The 21,144-nt window shown below is 37.9% G+C and overlaps 2 protein-coding genes across 2 annotated transcripts; one reads left to right on the plus strand and one right to left on the minus strand.

Annotated features, from left to right (window-relative positions):
* The first annotated feature begins 1,238 nt into the window (after positions 1 to 1,238).
* Positions 1,239 to 8,435, plus strand: LOC133995670 (uncharacterized). Its single transcript, XM_062435144.1, has 3 exons — positions 1,239 to 1,342; positions 5,667 to 7,202; positions 8,291 to 8,435. Exons 1-3 carry the CDS (start codon positions 1,239 to 1,241, stop codon positions 8,433 to 8,435), a joined length of 1,785 nt encoding a protein of 594 aa, XP_062291128.1.
* Positions 8,436 to 9,837: 1,402 nt separating this feature from the next.
* On the minus strand, positions 9,838 to 15,912 carry LOC133995671 (uncharacterized). Its single transcript, XM_062435145.1, has 2 exons — positions 14,482 to 15,912; positions 9,838 to 9,924 (listed from the first exon to the last, which is right to left on the minus strand). The coding sequence occupies exons 1-2, from the start codon at positions 15,910 to 15,912 to the stop codon at positions 9,838 to 9,840; spliced, it is 1,518 nt and encodes a 505-aa protein (XP_062291129.1).
* Between the last annotated feature and the right edge of the window lie 5,232 nt (positions 15,913 to 21,144).

Genomic DNA, 21,144 nt, shown 5'->3' on the forward strand with positions numbered 1-21,144 from the left:
CCGAAGTGTTCTTAGTCTCACACCAAAACATGTAATAACTACGTTGGTCTGTGTCAACATCACATAACTCAAGTTTCTGTGTGTGTTTGTATTTCAGTGAAGCTTTCACTCTGTATCTTTGCAGAATATATCCACACCTTATTATTAAACAATAAGCCTGACATGCTGTCTGTCTGTTTAGTTTTTGATTTTGGAGTTTTTAGGATATTCTCCACTCGTCTAGGGTTCAGGGATTTGTCTTTCTCTGAGATCTCATGCCCGAGGATTATCAATGTGGATGATACAAACTGCAGTTCAGACCAGCTAGCCTTATGACCTTATTCTGCTAAATAGGTTCAGCAGTGTCACTGAGTCAGTTTTGTATGTTTTCTTTAGACGAACAGATCAGGTGATCTACAGAATGTATTAAAACAAGCCTGCAGGTAAACTCAGACCCTCTAAGCTCTGATGCAACAGATGTGAATTTATTGTCAGCTGGTCAAACACAGATTTGAATTTGAGGTAAACTCATTACTAAGAGTTAAATGTTCAGATTTCACCCCAGTGAACAAACTCAAAGAATGGGCATCTGTTTGTTTTTAGAAAGGGTAAGTGTTGCCTCCACTGCCTGTTATGCCTCATCATTATAATACCGTTGACCCTTCAGTTGGGTCACCATCACCTGTTTGGGAGATCGTCTGCCTCTACGTCTCTGTAGATTTTCTTGTGGACAGTCTCTGTCCCGATGATACACAGCTTCTACAGCCCTTCCCTGTGAATCTGCCTCACCCTGGACCACTGCTCCGTCTCTGCTGTGGTGTTTGGATGACTTGTAGCTGGTCCATTTGGAGTCTCAGTTAAGTTTTCTTTGTTCCCAGTAACTTTTGCTGCTGCTGACCTCTGGGTTGTTTCAGCATGGATGGCACGGTCTTGTGTTGTGATAAAATGATCTTTATCCCACCTAACAAAGTGTTTTTACCTTTGATGGCTGATTTCCTCATTCACACCCTCCAGGAAACAAGTTGGCTGGTCTCTGTGTGTCACTGCTGTCTGTGAGCCAAAAGGTAGTAGACATACATTATCTCTCCACCATCTTCTCTGTGATTGGGTGTCTTTATTGTTTGCATTGTAAGGATTTCTCCTCTTTCTCTGTTCCTGGTGTGTTTTGAGGGGGTTTGTAGAGTTTGTCTGTTTGTGATTGTTTTGACTGAGTTGATTGAGTTGTTGGGATGAGTCTTTAGAATACGAAGGCAGTGGTGATGAGGAGGAAATGTCTGAAGACTCTCCCATCGCTGTCCAGACTAGAACACCCCAAACCCTGTGACATGGGCCTGGACATGTGTCTGGTTGGTTCTGGTGACTGGTCTGGAAGTGAACCAGGATCTTGCTGTTGATGGACTTCTGTTATCAGGAGGAGGTCCCAGTCCTTCTCGAGTGAGAACTGGGGAAACTGATTAAAGCGTTTTTAAGTGTTGTTATTAGGAGTTTGATAAAAGCTGAGAAAAGGATTGAGACTCTTCTCACAATCAACCTGCATCATTTTCAGAAAAGAGTTTTGAGCTGTGAAGGATCTGATAAAGATACAGTATGTGTTGGTCTGAATGGAGGAAAATTAGACTGAATGCAACACAAACACCTGCAGCAGCACAATGATCTATTGTCTTTACATACTGTTATAAAAAGGAAACAGAAAGTTTGAGATACAGAGTTGTGGGAGGAGATTTTCTGTGAAATCATGTGACCACAAAGAGTCATCCCTTTTCTGATCAGCTATAAAACCTCTGCAGTCTGATTCCTCTCTACACCTCAAAATCTCACAGCTCCCTGAAGCCAACAACACAGGTAAGAACACTGTAATAGACCAACTATGAAATACTTTCAAATATTAAGATTAGGATTTATTTCATATTTATAGATATCTGCATTTATTCTTGTACAATAACAATGAAATGAAATGAAATTTCTCCACCTGGATTTAGGTTATTTTCTGTGTTTTACAAATCACATCCTGTTTTAAATATATGTATGTCACTGAAAAGCTGAGACTGATTTGGATGAATGATCCTAAGATTAACTTCATATTCAATAAAATACATTTGTGTTCTGCTACTTTGCTTTGCCAAATATGTTTTGGATAACGCCATCATCTATGTCTGTATTTATGGGGAAGTAGAGAGTAAATAAAGTGTAAGTCAGTATCCATTTTCAGTCCTCCAGTCCAAACATCCTGCCACGCAAACGCTTTTCAGACGCTTTTTTTCTTCAGTCACCACCCAAAGGTCGTGACAACACCTGAGACCTGGAGCATAGCTCAGCAGGTAAAACCAGATCTTCAGGCAGTCAGTCATGGTGACACAGTGCTCACCATGCTGGTCATGTTGATATAATGTGTAATAACATATGGCTGACTGAAGATAAAATCTCCATCAACAAACTATTAACCCTTTAACACTGTTTTCTTTACCTGTGATCTTTGGTCATTTGAGGGTCTAATGATAGAGGGTTGTATGTTGAACCGATTGTTAAACTCTTTTATTTAAATGACTGATTTTGGATGTACAGGACTCTATAAATAAAATGGATTTTACTTATAAGCTACAACAGCAGAACCTTCCTTGAATATCTATACATGTTATGAACAAGAGTCGGACGCAAGAGCAGAAAACAGAGCAGAATAATGAGTGAAGAGATGTTTATTGCAAGGTTGAATTCTGATGGAGGCTGATGGCAGGGGGAACTAGAGTTCAGAGCTGCTGGTAGAATGGCTGGTGAAGGAGTGGAACTGGCCTGGGCAGGACAAAGTAGGAATAGCTGGCTGGTAGGCACAGGATAAGCTGAAGGTGATTCTGAGGCACAAAGAAAAAATCCAGTTAGTAAACCATGAAAAACAATTGGCAGAGAATTCACTAAAACAGAGCCTGAAGCGTAGCTACCACTGAGGTGAGTCAACACTCTGGTAAGGAGTGGTTGGAGAGCCAGATTAGATATAACTGCAGGTAGATGAGTTGATGAGTGGCAGGAGGGTTGACTGGGCAGATTGCAGGCAGGTGTGAGTGCCACAGCAGAGCCAGGAGCAACCTGATCTCACAGGAATACATGAAATGACCTCTTGTTATGCCCCAGTCTAGGGGTGCCTAGGGCATAATGTGAATGAGCCCCCGTCTTCCCCAAATCCCAAATAGCCACAAGCCAAATTTTGTTTGGGTATAAGAAAATATTTATTTATACAAATTAATAATTAAACTTATAGATATATAACATAAACTTCAGGGTGGACCAAGGCCAAAATAACAAATAAAACAATCCTATCTAAAAAGTAAGAAAATAGCCCTAAGAAAACAAATTACCAATCTTACCTCCCTATCTAAGAAAAACAAGAGAAAACACGGTAAGCAAAACTGGCAGTCCACCCTTACTTCTCACAAATTAACTATCAACTATATACAATATTCAACAAGACAGAACGACAGTGTGGCCGGTTGGGAGAGGAAGAGGACGGGGAAATGCCTGCTGCCCCCAGACGGCCGCCATCTTGGCTCCTTTTGTAGTGGTTGGTTTCCGGCTGCAGCCAACCACAGGCCAGGGCTCGAACCTCGTCCACCAATTATCTCCACGTCCTGGCACACTCATCTATGAATGTCAAAATCAAAAAGAAAAAAAGGCACAGGGCACACAAGCACACAGCAGACCGAACAAAAGAATGACCACAGTCATAACACCTCTTAACATGGGATTACATGGTTGTGTCATGTAATGTGTAAAGTTTACATGTCAGTTACCATGGAGACAATGCCAGTGTAAAGTCAATGAGGATCCTCTGTCTTGGTGGACACAGATTCCCTGGTTCAACATCATCACGCAGTGGGCAGTTAATGGTTATTATTGTATTCTTTTATTTGATTGTTATTTTTAATAGTCATTTTACTGAATTTATTATAGTGCTTTATATATAACTTTAACGTGTGTGATATAACTGTCATTTTGGTGTTATGAGGTAGTTATTATAAGTTACAGACATTATTATTTCTTTGGTAATGAATGACTCTTCTTCTCATTCATTAGCCTATTATAAAAAATATATATCAGTCTTGTAGTGATGTACAGGCAAATGCTAGAAAATATTAAACACAGATGTTGTTGACACTCTAGTATATTCACGCAATTTCTAATAATATCAGACTATTATTACCATTCATGTGCGAATATGATAAGAGGACTATAGTTGTCTTTTTAATAACATACAAGGAACGATTACTTTGTAATAACTGTAACTACCTCACTACACCAAAATGACAGTTATGTCACACACAACTTAATGTTTTTTAGCCAACAAAAAATTTATACAATGAACTATAATAAATTAAGTAAAATTAAGTTTTAAAAAAAAAATTCTAGATTAGAAAACAATATTAACCACAGCCCACTTTGTGACGTTGTTAAACCAGGGAATTCATGTGTCCACTGAGACAGATGCTCCTAAATGACTTTATGTGACACCACCATGTAATCCAGTCCTAAGAGATGTTGGTCATTTCATGTATTTCTGTGAGATCAGGTTAGGCAGGAGACAGGGGAGCTGGGAGGAGAACCATGTGAAACACAAAAAGAGAGAGACAAACAGGAGAGTCTGTAGCTGAGCCAGCAACATTCACAACACTGCACTTGTTACACGTCTGTTGGAGATTTGATTGTACTTTTGTTGAATCTTTCTTTAAAGACATGAATGAATGAAAATGTGGTTAAAGTTTTATTGATTATTTATTTTCCATTCAGGCATTTTCATCTTCATCTTGTGGATCCCTGTGTACCGAGCATCACCATGGCAACATCGTGAGTAACATTAACACAAAACAGCTCTCATACTTCCATTATTATCATTATGTTTTTTTATTATTGTTGTTACTGTACTTATCTCTATCTTTCGTGTAGGACAGGCCTCCACAGGAACCTGTTAGACAAGAGAGCACAAAAAACTCCCAGGAAGAAGTTAAATTAGTAAAATGTATTAATGGTACATGAATATGAACAGATAACAATAATATTAATAACAAACTCATTTTTATAACACCTTTCAAAACCAAAGTTACAAGGTGCTTCACACAAAGCAATATTAAGAAAATAACATACACTAAACACAATTTTAAAAAATCAAGCATAAATAGATGAAACATTAAACAATAAATAAAACAACAACAAGGAGCAGCAGTTATATAAAATTATAAAAATGCCCGTCTGTACAAGCTTTTAAAAATTAGGCATCGACTAGGCTGATCTGATACTGAGGGGGAGTTTGTTCCACAGCATTGGGGCAACAACAGTAAAAGCATGGTCTCCTTTGGTCTCAAGTCTGGACCCCAGGAAGAGTAGTTGTTGCCTGGGTAACAGCTAATGGGGTTCCAAATAAACTAAACTTGGAACCTGTAACAACAACTGATGTTCAGATCTTAAGGATCTTGATGCGTAAAAGGGTGGAGAAGCTCAGAGATGTACAGTGGTGCCAGACCATGTGTCGATTTGAAAGTTATTAGTAAAATTTGGAACTGGATTGTGTAACGGATGGGGAGCCAGTGTAATTCGGGACCGGAGTGATATGTTCTGTGTGAGGAGTGTGAGTGAGGAGCCTTGCTGCATACAGTCAAGACATACAGTTTAAATATGTATTAAGCTGATTTCTCCTGTTTCCATAGGATCAGTAACGTTTCATCCAAATACCAGGACATCATCTCCAAAAGTATTCTGATCTCTTCAGGATTTCCTGCTGTCTACCAGCTGAGACCAAAGGAAGTGAAGTTTGGGACTCTGACAAGAAAAACTGTTGGAGAGAAAAACCCAAATGAGAAAAAGAAAACCATCTTACTTGTAGGTGAAACAGGAACAGGAAAATCTACTCTGGTCAACGCTCTGGTCAACTACACCATGGGAGTGAAGTTTGAGGACAACATCTGGTTTGAGATCGTAAAAGAAGAGAAGAGAAGTCAGTCAGAGAGTCAGACATCAGATGTGATCGTGTACGAGATCTTTGGTTATGAAGGTAAAACTCTGCCCTACTCTCTGACCATCATCGATACTCCTGGATTCGGAGACACCAGAGGGATCGAACATGATGTCATCGTTAGTCAAAAATTATTTGACTTGTTCCGCTCAGACGATGGAGTTCATGAACTTTCTGCAGTGGGTCTGCTGCTGAAGGCGAGTGAGAATCGAGTGAGTGATCGACTGAAGTACATCTTTGATTCAGTGATGTCTCTGTTTGGAAAAGACATTGAGAAGAACATTGTCGCTGTCATCACACACTCAGATGGAAGAAGACCTAAAAATGTTTTGAAAGCTCTTGAAGCTGCAAACATTAAATGTGCCAAAGATGAGAGGAATCTGCCTGTTCACTTCCTGTTTGATAATTGCCAGAGTGAAAACCGCATCGAGGAAGAGTTAGAGGACCTTAAAGACTCATATGATGTATCACTGAAAGGTTTGGGCCGGTTTACAGATTTTATGGAAAGAACTGCACCTCAAGAGTTGGGTATGACAATTGAAGTGTTGAACACACGTATCCAGCTGACAGCCTGCATCCAAAACTTACAAGAACGTATTGAGCAGAATGAACTGAAACAGAAGGAGATCCAACAGACTGAAAAAGCTCTGAGGGAACATCAACGAGGGAGTGAGGAGAAGATAACCATAGAAGTTGATGAGGTCTACAAAGACAAAGAACAGATCCAGTGTGGGATGTGGTGGGGTGTATTTTACCAAGGAGGCATCTGTTGTGATGTCTGTGAAGAAAACTGTCATTATCCATGCACATTGGCCTGGAATCCTGGAGCATGCAAGGTCATGAAAAAAGGCAGCTGCACTGTTTGTACCAAGAAGTGTCCTGCATCAGCTCATGTGAAAGAAAAGTTGAGGTACGTGAACAAGACCAGGAAAGTTAAAAAGACCTTGGAGGAGTTGAAGCAGAAATATGAAGCAAAGTATCAGGAGATCGAGGACGTGTTGTTGTTTCTTAAAACGGAGAAAGAAAAGCTCGACAAAGAGAAGAATGTTTTGCTGGATGAGTCCTACCAACATGTGGTCAAACTGGAGCAGAATGCCCTGAATGTTAATTCAGTGTCCACTTATGTCCACTTGGACTTCCTGATTGAGAAGATGAAGGAGAGAGGAGACAGAGAGAATGCGAAAAAGCTGGAGGAGATGAAGAATCAAGTGGATGAAAAAACCAAGAAAATGTTTGAACTGCTGCTGCAAAAAGGGAACCAAACAGTTTGTTGTCCCAGATTATAACCACTGACCTGGACTGCAAGGTGCACACTGTACCAGTGCTTAATCATCACACAGGCTGTACAGTAATAATTAGTGACTTTAACTTCTTTTCATCCTTAAATGTTAGATTACAGTTTCATAGCACATTACAGCCTTGGTCAATCTGTAAGGAAATATTACTATTCACCAACAAACCAGGATTTATTTTACATGCAGGTCAATCTGGAAAGTGTTGATATGTTTTTACCTAAAAATATCTGAAACAAGAAAGTAGGAGACACATTTATTTTGGCATGCAAGATCAATGAACATGTTAAAAACGTTTAAAAGCCTGCAGAGGTCACATATTGTTATGTAATACTGTCTGTAAACCTATTAGAAGTTCTTATAGCATCAATATAATTTTCATTATTATTGTATTCTCTGGATAACTGACTTAATATAATTAAATATAATATAATCAACTTTCAGACGTTCTCTAAATAAGTAGCTACAGTTATCATATAAAGTATATTGTATGCTTTGATTTAAGCTTGTTTTCTTTTTCTTCAACATTGATTTAATTTATTTTGTTGTAAAGCACTTTGAGCTGCATTTATTGTATGAAAGGAGCTATACAAGTTGTTGTTATTATTATTATTATTATTATTATTTTGATTTACATCATATAGCTTCACTACTTCAAATAGTTTTAGATAACCATTTTACTCCTTGCATCATGTTGTTTATAATCTAAGCAGTGATACTGAACATCCACATGGTAGAAAACATGCAAAAACATGTAAAAAATAAAATAAAATAAAATTTACAACAAAAAAACGAATCAATCAGCAAACATCAAGGCAATAATGTTGTGTATCAATAAAGTTAAATTGAATCTATAATTGAGTAATTCTTCATTTTGTCCACCAGGTGGCGACAGATATATATATATATATATATATATATATATATATATATATATATATATATATATATATATATATATATATATATATATATATATATATTATATACAGGCTGTGTCTCAATTCAGGGGCTGCATCCTTGTAAGGACGCGGCCTCGCGGTCTTCGAAGACCGCGTGCTACTGAGGAACCTCAGAAGGATGCATCAACCGTTGTGAAATGGAACGGTCTAGCCTTCGAAGCATTTCCTGGTTGCGTCACCAGCTGCGTCACCAGCTGTTCCCGCCCATAAGACGCGAAAGGCACACAGAAGAAAAAACACACAGAAGTATAAGACAAACAGCAGAAAGAAGAAAAAAACAGAAGAATAAGACAAACTAGAAGAAAGAAGAGGTGGTGGTGGTGGTGGTTGGAGATGTTACATATTTTATTATTTTTTAGTTATTATAGTATCATATAATTTCATTATTATAAAAAATATTTCAAATACTACTAATGTTATTTTTTTTTTTAAAGAAAAAAAAGAAAAGGAAACGGATATTTATCATTGCCACCCAGTGGATGATGCGCAAAGCACCACTGCTTGACCCAAGATACCGGGGGGACCACATGAAGCCATCTGAGCTAAGTGTTATAAAAGCAGAACTGGTAGCGGAGATGACGGCGGCAGCAGAAGCAACACGTGAATGTCTTTTGCACAGCACATTTTTGAGTGTTTAATTAATTATTTATCTAAATGATTTTGAATTTTATTGTTTTTAGTATAATTCGTTTCGTTCGTTTAAGACCTTGGTTACGATAATTTTATATAATTCGCTTTGCACGGGGGGGAGGGGGGGCGGCATCGTCCATCGGACCAACCCCAGTGGACAGTGGAGACCAGACCCCCAAACACCCTGAATACCAGCCCAGATGATGTCCCACTGACCACAGAAGACACCAGGGTCTTTATTGTGGCATCCCATCCAGCCCAGCAGCACTGCCAGGGACTCCTGCTCAGCCTATTACATTATTTTTTTCATTTTTTATTTTATTAATTTGTTATTATTTATTAATTTATTTTTTTTATTATTGTAAATCATTTGGAATTTTAGTAGTGTTGTATTTAATAATACATATTTTGTTAATAGTGTGTTCATAATTGTACATCATTTTCTAATAATAATCTGTAAATAGTTATTTGTGATGTATTTTTTGTAAATAGTTAAATGTTAAGACTGCCCCCTTGTAGAGTTAAGTTTCATCCTTTGCTAATAAAAGAAAATATTAGAGAAAATATTAAATCCCTTGTTGTTCCTGAACAGTAGCACTTTATGACGTTTGCTAATCCTGTTATAAATTGTACTTAAATTGTAAATACTAAATGGAAAAGACAACGTGTAACAATTAACAATTTTTATTTATTTTATAACAATACCATATAAAAACATAAACATTTATTAACAATGACAATCATTGTTCTTTTCGCGGGACTGCACATAAATATATATGGAACGTCATGTTCTATAGATATCTATGGGACTGAACAGCGGCGCGCAAAGGATCTTGGGATATATAAGGCCGCTAAGGATAGTAGCGATGCATCCTCAAAAACAGGGAAAACAAGGACGCATTTTGAGGCTGCGTTTGAGCATTCGTTTGAGGAGTCTTCGAATTGGGACAGGCCTTGGCGCGGCGCTGTGACGTAACCGCCCTTAAAATGCGTCCTTACAAGGATGCAGCCCCTGAATTGAGACACAGCCACAGTCTATGGTTTTGACCCTGTGAGACCTCAGAGAGACCTGTGTGGAAAACGTGGAAAATTATTTATAAATATCTACAAAAATATATAAAAGTCTGAAGCCAAAAAAGTTCCAACAAAAATCAGCTGCGTTGCTTTAATTTAAAGGTGGAGGTTATAAACACTCAGAGATATATGAGCTCAGTGTGTCTCACGTTTGAAATGTGTCAACATCAACAGCTGAACAAGAGCGAAATCCCAACATCACTTCCGGTTTAAGTTTACCGGTCAGTAGCTAGCAGCAAGCTAACCGTTTCGACTTGTTTTGTCCTTTTCTTTAATGATTTAGTGAAGATAAACTACTGATAAGCTGCACAAACGAAGCACATACTTATCAAGAGGCCACAACCTTTGACTAAGTGGCGTATTTTCTCTAATTTGTAGTTTATCTAACGTGTTTCAGAGGTTTCTTTGCTTGCTAATGTTGGTTTACACGATCTTAAAACACTCACATGAATACTGTGAGGATAGTAGTTACATACGTTACTTAATGACACTGATACGATGTGATAAAGAATGATTATTATCACTATTTGTTCATTTAACTCATGGTAGCTAGATGTGTCACCGCGTCTTTGATCGCAGGAGGATTTCTATCTTGTCCTCCAGTATCTTGGAAGAGAGTTCATTTCCGCATCAACGGCTGAGCGAGAGAGAAATCCCAACGTTACTTCCGTTTTCGGTTAAATAGTTAAACTACAACAAACTCCTGATACACTTCACAAATATGTGTGATAATTACTTAACAGCAAACTTAATGTAATTAAACACATTTTCTGCCAATTTGTTGCTTATTTTACTTTTTAACTTACCGTGTTACAGACGTTGCTTTGCATGCTAATAAACTTAAAATACGTCTGAGCAAGAGGAAAATCCCAACATCATTTCAGTTTTCGGTTAACTAGTTCTCCCAATTATTTCTGCTACTTAAAAACCAGTTCAATTTTACATACTGTTCATAATTGACCAGCACAAATGGAAATGAAAATAATGAGTTAATCCAATAAAAGACTAATTCAGCTAAATAAAATGAATTGTTTTATGATATTAAGAAATAAGAAAAAGATATTTGGCCCCAAATGAGCCTTTTAATCCTCACACACTGTTCATATTCAGACTATTCACAGTATCCTGCATAATTAGTCTCTACTAGATATCTGCACAACAAACCATTCATGAATACCTCATCATCAGTCACATATAAACAGATTAATCCTTAATGAATCTTTCAGAGAGCACAGAGTTTATTATCCAGTTTTTACACTTTGTGCTTATGGAGAAAAAACATTAATTATATTAAATGTAAAAAATGTCACGCTATTTCTTAAAATGTTTTAAATAAATATGGGTCAAAAACGGATTTTCAGAATTTACCCGGCAACAAGAAATACTATGTTCTGATTGGCTGGTAGATTGCTAACTCGGGACAGCTGTGAACTCAGCAGATACATAAAAAAAGTACTTTTACTTTGACATTTAGCTCATAATACTGTGTACTTACTGTTGTAACGTTTTGAATGCAGCACTTTAACTTGTCTCAGTAGTTTTTGTTCTTCTACTGCAGTAAAGTGTCCTCTGAGGAGGAGGGAAGGATGGAGGAGAGATAGAGAGGAGGAGGGAAGGATGGAGGAGAGATAGAGAGGAGGAGTGTGTGACTCCTTCCCTCCAGGAGGTGGAGCTCCACAGCTGTTTTTTCAGCTTTTAACATCTGTATATAAAAATAACTAAACCTCAAAGATCTAAGTGTCACTTTAAAGTATCTTATGAATGTTGACCTGAAAATGAAGACCAGAAATGAAATGTTGATCCAATGTATCTCTCACACTGAAATAACTGGAGTCTACCAACTTTACATCTTATTGTTCCCAAGTTCTTGATACACTGAAGATCCTGATTTAGAACTATGACACTGATCAGCTTCAGTTATTGATTTGAAACTGACCTGAGATCAGCTGATGGTTTCATTAGAGTTAAGCAACCACTCGCTTCTAACTGTAAGTAATAATATTTGGTCAGTTCAGACACAGCTGCAGAGAGAACATTAACCAGCACATTGTATGGACCACTGTCAGTGGCTCCTGTTCTTTCAAACACAAATGATCAATCTGTTGAGTTTATGTAAGAAGTTATTGAGATACAACATCCGTCTAAACATATCCAACACTAATTATGTTATTATGCGTTCTAATTCTTTCTGTATTCAGCATGTTGTACAAATGAATAAAATATAAACTGTGTACTTTAACTTATTTGTAAGTGATATTGAGCTGAATAAAATAATAATAATAAAAAGCAAGGAAAACCACAACACTACTGAGTGTGTGTAATTGTGTTAGATCTGACTTTAAACAAACTGCAGAACTCAAATGTCTTTGTACATGTTATCAGGTTATATTTGCTGCCTCAGTATCTCCTTTCACTGTGACACAGATGATCCACAGTTATTGTCGTCATATCCTGATGTCGAGGTAACTTTATTGCCCTACTGTACAACTGCACCAGACTTTAATAATTACTTTCATATCATTAAACACAAGACTGTATTTACAGAGGTCCCACCACTTCAAAGTCTAAAAGAAAAATCCAAAGAAATCATTTTGAGGCAAATGATGATTTGATAAAGCAGATTTTTATTCAAGATGATTCAGCAGTTTAAAGGTTTATTGTGGAATGTCACAACAGCCAATCACTTGTAATATTAAGATAATTTAAAAAAATCAAATACAAAGTAAATGAAGTTAAGTGTTTTCTAACTGTCAGATATTATCTTAAGCTGGAAACAGACTTTAAGTTTACTGAAAGTTACAAAGACTGAACAGAAAAAAAAATCAAAAGTCAGCAGGAAGCTGATTGGTTAAAACTCATGATGCATAAATGCAACATCTGCAGTTCAATGCAGGAAGACGGCATTTATTGGCCCCCATCTCTCCTCCCTGTTATCCATATCTACTGTTATTACCATAAAGACTTAAAAATAAAATAGAAGATAATAATAATAATAATAATAATAATAATAATAACAACACAATAAACAGCTGTGTATTTTGAATTAATGTGTAAATACAGTAAACAAGACATCAAGGTATCAAGAATGAATTAAAAATCAATAAAAAGTCTCCTGTTAGTCTACATGATGTTAATGGTCACAGTTGCAGTTATACAAACTCAAACATTTTCCTTTTTATTCGGCTTAATCTTTCCTGAATTAGAGTTGAAACAGCTAATCAATTAATTGATTGGTCGATCAACAGAAAGTCAATCGACAAGTATTTTGATCATCACTTCTTTCTAGCAAAGAAGCCAAACATTCATTGTTTGTTTAGATTTGCTGCTTTTCAGCAAGTCTTCACAAACAATGACTCTTCAACATATGAATGTGAAAGTAAACCAGATGTTTTTAGGACTTTAGCCAAATGTGTTCTGAGATTCAACGACTAATCAATTAACTGGGAAAACATTTTGTAATCATTAGCTGCAGCTTTAGATTGATTTGAATTATTTGAATTATTGACCATCACACACTGAATGAACCCAATCAGACCTGTAACCATCACAACAATCTTGTGCTAATCAACTAATCATCACAGAAATACATGTAGAGACAAAGAACATTAAATCTGGTAGGAAATTAACTGACGTTTGACATTACAGGAGCCATTACATTGCTGTATATCAATGATACAGTTATTTAATGGTTTTATTCACTTCAAAAAAGCAGCATGCTTCTAAATGTTTGCATGTGTAACATTAATTATGATCTTAAAGTCAAGAGAATAATAGTACAACTCTTTAACATACATGTTGGATGAACTGCAGAATAATAGTAAGTAGTAAATTACACTATTTCTCAATAATAGTCTCAACATATGTTCATATCTTGTTACTAGGTAAATATGACTTTGTGACAGTTTGTAAGAGCAGGGAGAGAGCTACACGATTACAAACTGTTGTACATAATATAAAACACCAGAGGGTGCTGTCTGTCCACACTAAACCACAGCTGCTGATTGGACAGAGCTCACACTGTGTTTTTGAAAGTTGTTGTGATCATATAATACAGTGGTGCTCAACAGATGGGTCGCTGTCCAAAAGTGGACTGTAGATTCATTTTTAAAGGGTTAGGAACATGTGGCTCAACTGACTGTAATGAATTTGCAGCACAGTGATTTTCTAATCTGAAGTGAGTCACAAAACTATAAGTACGAAGACAGCTGCTTCACATCAAGCTGAACACAAAGTACATTGTCTTGAAGTTGAGGAAATATGTAGATTTAGCGTTTGTTGAAGGTTTTTTTAAAGTTATATTTGCTTCTCTTATTCCTTTGTTTTCAGTGGTATCTTTGCTTTCAACTGATATAACCAGTTGAAAGCAATATAATAATTAGTCTGTAACTAACTTTTTAGCTGATTTAGTTTTCATGTACCCCAGCCCTGCTCTGGTTCCTTCATCCTGTCGACTCCTCATCTCCTCCAGCTTCTTCCCCTTCTCTGTGTCTCTTCTCTCCTTCATCTTCTCAATCAGGAAGTCCAAGTGGACATGAGTGGACAGTGAATTAACATTCAGGGCGATCTCCTCCAGATGTTCAACATGTTGGTAGGACTCATCCAGCAACTTTATCTTCTCTGCTTTCAGTTCTTCAATCTCTGCTTCAAGATTTGCCATCAGGCTCTTCCCCTCCACAGTTTTTGTTTTATTCTTCTCATACTTCTCTTTAACATCTTGTAGGGTCTTCTTAATTGTTTTGGTCTCGGTCACATATCTCCATCTTTCCTTCACATGATCTGATGCAGGACACTTCCCACTACATGATGTACAGCGACCTCTTTTCATGACCTCACAGTGTTCAGGTTTCCAGGCCAGGGTGCATCCAGGATAGTGACAGTTCTCTTCACATGTTAAACAGCAGACAGCTTTATTGTCCCACCAAGCGACAATGTCTTTTCTTTTTTTGGAAACCTCTTCAACTTCAATGGTAAAGTCCTTATTCTCCTTCATCTCTTGTTCATATTTCTTCAGAGCTTCCTGAGTCTGTTGGATCTCTGTCTGTTTTAGTTCAATCAAATTAATTCTGTCTTGTAGGTTTTGGATGCAGGCTGTCAGTCTGATTCGCTCTTTCAGGACTGCCAGAGTTGTCTTCAGTTTTTGAGGTGCAGATTTTCCCAGGAATGATGTGAACTGATCCATTCCTTCCATCGTTGTTTCCCAGGCAATTTTTAAAAGTCTTTCTGATCCCTTTTTTATTGGTTTGGTTTGGCAGTTATTGAACAGGAAATGAACTGGCTGAACAGGGTCGGTGCTCTCATCCTTTGCACATTTAATGTTTGCAGCTGCCAGAGCTTGGAGAGTATCATCAGGTGACATCCCATCTGAGTGTGTGATGAGAGCTACGATGTTCTCCTCCATGTCTTTTCCAAACAGAGACACCACTGAATCAAAGATGTATTTCAGCCGGTCACTCAGTCGATTCTCAGTCGCCTTCAGCACCAGACCCACTGCATTGAGTTCATGAACTCCATCGTCTGAGCGGAATAAATCATGTAATTTCTGAGTAGTTACATCATCGTGTTCGATCCCTCTGGTGTCTCCGTATCCAGGAGTATCGATGATGGTGAGTGAGAAAGGAAGTGTTTTACCCTCAAAACCAAAGATCTCATAAACTGTCACCTCTGATGTCTGACTCTGTGCTGTGTTTTTCTTCTCTTCATCTATAATCTCAAACCATTTTTGGTCTTCAAACTTTATCCCCATGACATAATTAAGAATGCCGTTGATTAGAGTTGACTTTCCTGACCCGGTCCCTCCAACAAGCAGGATTGTTTTGTTCGGGTTTTTGGGATCTTTTTTCCCGATGGTACATCTTCTGAACTTAGATTCTCTGTCAGTCTCTCCATCGAGATTCTTCCTCTTTGGTGTTAGTCGATAACGGACAGGAGGTCCTTTATGGATTACAGCATTTTCCAAAAGATAATCTTCATGTTTTGATGCCATATCAGTCCTGAGAGAAACAAGACTGTAAAAAGACAGAAGATGGTAGGGAACAGTGTTTATCAGAAAGGTGGGATTTAATACATTGGTGTGATTTTAACACGTGTTTTTGGGAAAATACTTTTTGAAGAAACACTACAGTGTAGTGACACACTATCTCGCAGGCGAACAGGATAGCAAGACAAATGTATGTGTCAGCTAGCCTAGCAACATCAAAGCTACAAACAACCCAGAATCACTCTCTGTAGTAGTTGCTGTTACAGTGCTACTCTCTCTGTTCAAAAACAGTGATGCTGTGAATTGTCTTATTCTTGAATATAAGATGACCCCCACTCATTTATCTACAGAATAAAAATACTGTCTTATATTTGGGCATAATAATGAAACCCATGCAGAGAAGTGCCAAAAAAATAACATAAACTGAAGCAGGAGGGGAAAAAACAGGGATTTGAATAAAATCTGTATCAGAACAGTGACTTCTCAGCATCACTTGACTGGAACCTCTCACCTGCCTGTCATACAAAAATATGTAAGTGTTTAAGTATTTAAGAATTTAAGTGAAGCTGAAAAACCAAAATAAAAACTCAGGACACACAAATATGAATGTTCATCAGTCCAAACATGCTGACAATGATTCTCATATGTGCTGCAGCTGATAACTAACAGTTTATAGGATAAATAATTCCTTTCCTTTGAATCTCTGCAGTTCCACTCCTCTATATTAAAGTATTAATTTATGCTTTTATAAACAATATTCTTAAATCTGAACAGATAAAAGATCAGATTCACTGGTTACTGTTTGAAAAGTGTCTAAGTTTGATCACTGTTTTGTCCAAATATTTAGATGAGGAATGAACTTTAAACACACGTTCCAAGCACAGAACTGACCGCTGCGAATATTTTGAGACTTGACTGTTAAACTGTAGCAAATTGTAACTTGTGGTAAACTGATCAGTCACTAATAATAATCTTAGTGGCATGACATAAAATATATATTTTTTCTCTAAACTGAGGTTGAACTTCAGTAAAAGTAAAATGTCTGGAAAGATTCTCTGTTCTCTGGGTGCTCAGGAGGCATCCAGAGAACAGAGAATCATCTTGTCAAACTGAAAGGGGCCAAACTTATCATAAATGAAAGGTTATTTGTTATGTATCTGAGTGTGCATCTCTGCCAACTGAGGCAGCGAAAACTGCCCTGCTTTTTCTCCTTGTGTAATAAGAGGTGGTTTTGTGCCAAAATGAGCATCAAAATTCAACGACTAATCAATTAACTGGGAAAAAATTTGTAATCAATCATGATATTAATCATTAGGTGTAGCTTTAGATTGATTTGAATTATTTGAATTATTGACCATCACACACTGAATGAACCCAATCAGACCTGTAACCATCACAACAATCTTGTGCTAATCAACTAATCATCACAGAAATACATGTAGAGACAAAGAACATTAAATCTGGTAGGAAATTAACTGACGTTTGACATTACAGGAGCCATTACATTGCTGTATATCAATGATACAGTTGTTTGATTCACTTCAAGACAGCAGCATGCTTCTAAATGTTTGCATGTGTAACATTAATTATCTTTACAAACTGATCTTAAAATAATAATAAAACTCTTTAACATACATGTTGGATGAACTGCAGAATAATACAACAGTGATGAACTGAACCTTGAAAATCAGAAATACATAGTAACAGAATTAGTAAATTACACTATTTCTCAATAATAGTCTCAACATATGTTCTTATCTTGTTACTAGGTAAATATGACTTTGTGACAGTTTGTAAGAGCAGGGAGAGAGCTACACAATTACAAACTGTTGTACATAATATAAAACACCAGAGGGTGCTGTCTGTCCACACTAAACCACAGCTGCTGATGGGACAGAACTCACAGTGTGTTTTTGAAAGTTGTTGTGATCATATAATACAGTGGTGCTCAACAGATGGGTCGCTGTCCAAAATTGGACTGTAGATTCATTTTCAGACGGTTAGGAACATGTGGCTCAACTGACTGTAATGAATTTGCAACACAGTGATTTTCTAATCTGAAGTGAGTCACAAAACTATAAGTACGAAGACAGCTGCTTCACATCAAGCTGAACACAAACTACTGAGGAAATATGTAGATATATAAATTTTGTTTCTCTAAACTGACGTTGAACTTCAGTAAAAGTAAAATGTCTGGACAGACTTTATGGAGCTCAGGAGGCATCCAGAGAACAGAGAATCTTCTTGTCAAACTTAACATAAATGAAAGGTTATTTGTTACGTATCTGAGCATGCATCTCTACCAATTGAAGCAGCGAAAACTGCCCTGTTTTTTCTCCTTGTGTAATAAGAGGTGATCTGAGCAGGTTTGGTGCCAAAATGAGCACCAAAATTGCACCTTGCCCCTATGAACACAGCTCAAGTGCATTCCTTTGCTATCCAGAAACCACAGGAAAAATGTTTGAACCATGCTGACCTTCCACCTGTGGGAAAATATGGCCCTACGTCATGAATCTGTGCCGGTAACCAATTTCAGAAAATAAGGCCATCAATGTGTTTTAACCCTTGTGGAGAATCTGTTTCTCTAAATGTAAAACTTGCAAGCTAGCTGACATACAAAAGATAATCTACAACAACAATAATAATTAAAGCCGCAAGCGGCGATGGCGGGCCCTCGCTCACCCATGCCACCGCGGGGCCTGAGACATGGCGGGGCTGTGGCGTGAAGCAGAAAGTTAGAAAAAACCTGGAAGGAGGCCAAAAATGCAATGTTTCGTTCATCCAGTAGGGGGCAGTCACAGGTAGTTACACATATGGTCTGGTGTGGTCTGGTGTGTTCAGGGCGGCCACTCATCAGTCATGTGAAATTTGGAGTGAATTGGACAAAGCATGAAGGAGTTATGAGAGGTTGATGGTTCATCCACCAGGGGGCAGTAGAGTGTAACAAAACACAAGCGGTTGCGTTCAGGGTGGGACAGTGATTACACATGTGAAGTTTTGTGGAAATCGCACAATGATGATGTAAAATATGGCACTTCCTGTTTCCACTAGGGGGCGACACGAGTGAGATCGCCTATGAGCGAATGGAGACGTTGAGGTCGGCACCCTTGACCTGTGTACCAATTTTCATGATGATACGAGTTCAATAAAGCCATCAAAAAGCCAAACGTATTTTCATGGCGAGGAATTGATGGTCGCCGCGTCGCCACACGGACGCCATTACTCGTAGCTTCACAGTCTTCATAATGTAGCTTCACCAACTGGTTCTGAATGAAGTTGATGGGGCAAAGTATGTAATTTTAATGAATCTTAGTTAACTTCCTGTTACCACCGGGGGGCGCTATGAGTTACGTGGGAAGTTAATATATTGGGACGTTCAGGGCGGAGCCATCATCATGTCCAGCAAGTTTGAAGCTGATTGGATGAAGTATGTGGGCGTGAGAGCCACTCGTATGTACATGGCGAGCACGCCAAAGTTAGTTGAGCCCTGGCAGACACGCCCTTTGACCTACGGATGCGCAGAGCACAACTTAAGCTCAGCTAGGTCTGGAGATTTTGCGTACCTAATTTGAACTTGATCGGGCGAACGCTGTGGGAGGAGTTAATTTTAGGCGGGAAAAATCAAAACCAAAATGGCCGACTTCCTGTTGGGTTGAGGTCATGAGGTCAAGAGGCTTTTTTGCATATGTGGGTATAATACATATGTGTACCGAATTTTGTGAGCATAGGACAAAGTTAGCAAAATTCCCTATGGGCATTTTTGGACTTTGTAGGGGGCGCTATTCCGCCATTCTGCGTCGACCATGTGCGACCACCCAAAAATATGGAATTTCGGATGAGGCCGGACGTCCGTGCAAAAGTATAAGCATTTTCGCATTTGGGAAAGGGGCGAAATTGGGGCACGAAATGTCGGAATAATAATAATAATAATAATAATAATAATAATAATAATAATAATAATAATAATAATAATAATAATAAACATTACAATTTTAATGGGGCTTTCGCCAGGCGACTTGCAGTCGCCGCTCGGGCCCTAATAATAATAATAATAAACATTACAATTTCAATATAGCATTTTTCCCTGGGGGTCTTCCATACCACATGATTACTTGATTACTTTGGGGTCACTTGCACGTTGGGGCATGAACGAATTTCAATAGGGCTTTCGCCAGGCGACTTGCAGTCGCCGCTCGGGCCCTAATAATAATAATAATAATAATAATAATAATAATAATAATAATAATAACAATAATAATAACAATAATAATAATGATGATGATAATAATAATAATAATAATAATAATAATAATAATAACATTTTTACTATTACAATTTTAAAACTGTTCTGAACAACAGTAACAATGATTATTTTAAGAAACCTTTTTGTGAACAGGTTAGGGTTCAAATGTTGATGAAGCATTGATGCGCGTTTTAACAGATGAGGAATTAAAAATTAATTATAGTCATGTTACTCACGGTGCTGTGGTGATGCCTGGTTCAGAGTTTCACACAGTGAGGACAGAAAAGGTGAATCTGGTTTCTAAATTAGAGAAACAACACTCCTTCAGCTTCCATCTACTTTAACCATGTTAAGTTACAGTACGCTATGGACATAAATATAATCTCACCCACTAAAACTATGGTGGTATTAAGAAGTTGTGAATGTATTTCATCATGTTTCTAAGCCTTCTCACCTGTGTCGTTGGCTTCGGTTCAGTAAGGAGGAGCAGACAGCAGCAGTGTTCAGCTCAGAGAGGACAGGATGTCTGAACTCAGAGCATTCACATAAAAAAGTCTTATTGAAGAATATATCCTCCCTCCTTCTTTACTCTTTCTCCTTTTATGGATTTCCTACCTGTAAAGTAGGCCTACCTGTTTTACCTGGATTGAGATCTCCAGTGATCAGTATCTTGAATTCCTTGTTGGATGTTCAGTGAAACACCAAACAATAGAATACAAAGACACATTAAGAACATGCACCAGAGACAACACAGGACCTGACCAAGCAGTGGTGGATTTAGATACGGCGATATGGGCAGCAGCCCAGGGCGGCATCTTGCCAGGGGTGGCACGGGCCGCACGCACCAAACCCCAACCCCAACCGGTCAGTTGATGGCCGCCCACTTAGAGTCTGGATTTGAGGTTTCTTCCTGTTAAAAGGGAGTTTTTTCTCTCCACTGTCACCAAGTGCTGCTCATGTGGGAATGTTGGGTCTGTTTAAATTAAACTAGATGA

This window comes from Scomber scombrus, chromosome 15, assembly GCF_963691925.1.
Source record: "Scomber scombrus chromosome 15, fScoSco1.1, whole genome shotgun sequence".
Lineage (NCBI taxonomy): Eukaryota > Metazoa > Chordata > Actinopteri > Scombriformes > Scombridae > Scomber > Scomber scombrus.

Excerpts from the sequence above, each read along its gene's own strand:
- LOC133995670 (XM_062435144.1), top strand. The coding sequence starts at position 1,239 with ATGAGGAGGAAATGTCTGAAGACTCTCCCATCGCTGTCCAGACTAGAA. Across the intron at positions 1,343-5,666 it reads CTGGTTGGTTCTGGTGACTG|GATCAGTAACGTTTCATCCA; the intron begins GTCTGGAAGTGA and ends CTGTTTCCATAG. Across the intron at positions 7,203-8,290 it reads GATGAAAAAACCAAGAAAAT|GACGCGGCCTCGCGGTCTTC; the intron begins GTTTGAACTGCT and ends CATCCTTGTAAG.
- LOC133995671 (XM_062435145.1), bottom strand. The coding sequence starts at position 15,912 with ATGGCATCAAAACATGAAGATTATCTTTTGGAAAATGCTGTAATCCAT. Across the intron at positions 9,925-14,481 it reads TGGAGGAGATCGCCCTGAAT|GTCTCTCTGAGGTCTCACAG; the intron begins GTTAATTCACTG and ends TTTTCCACACAG.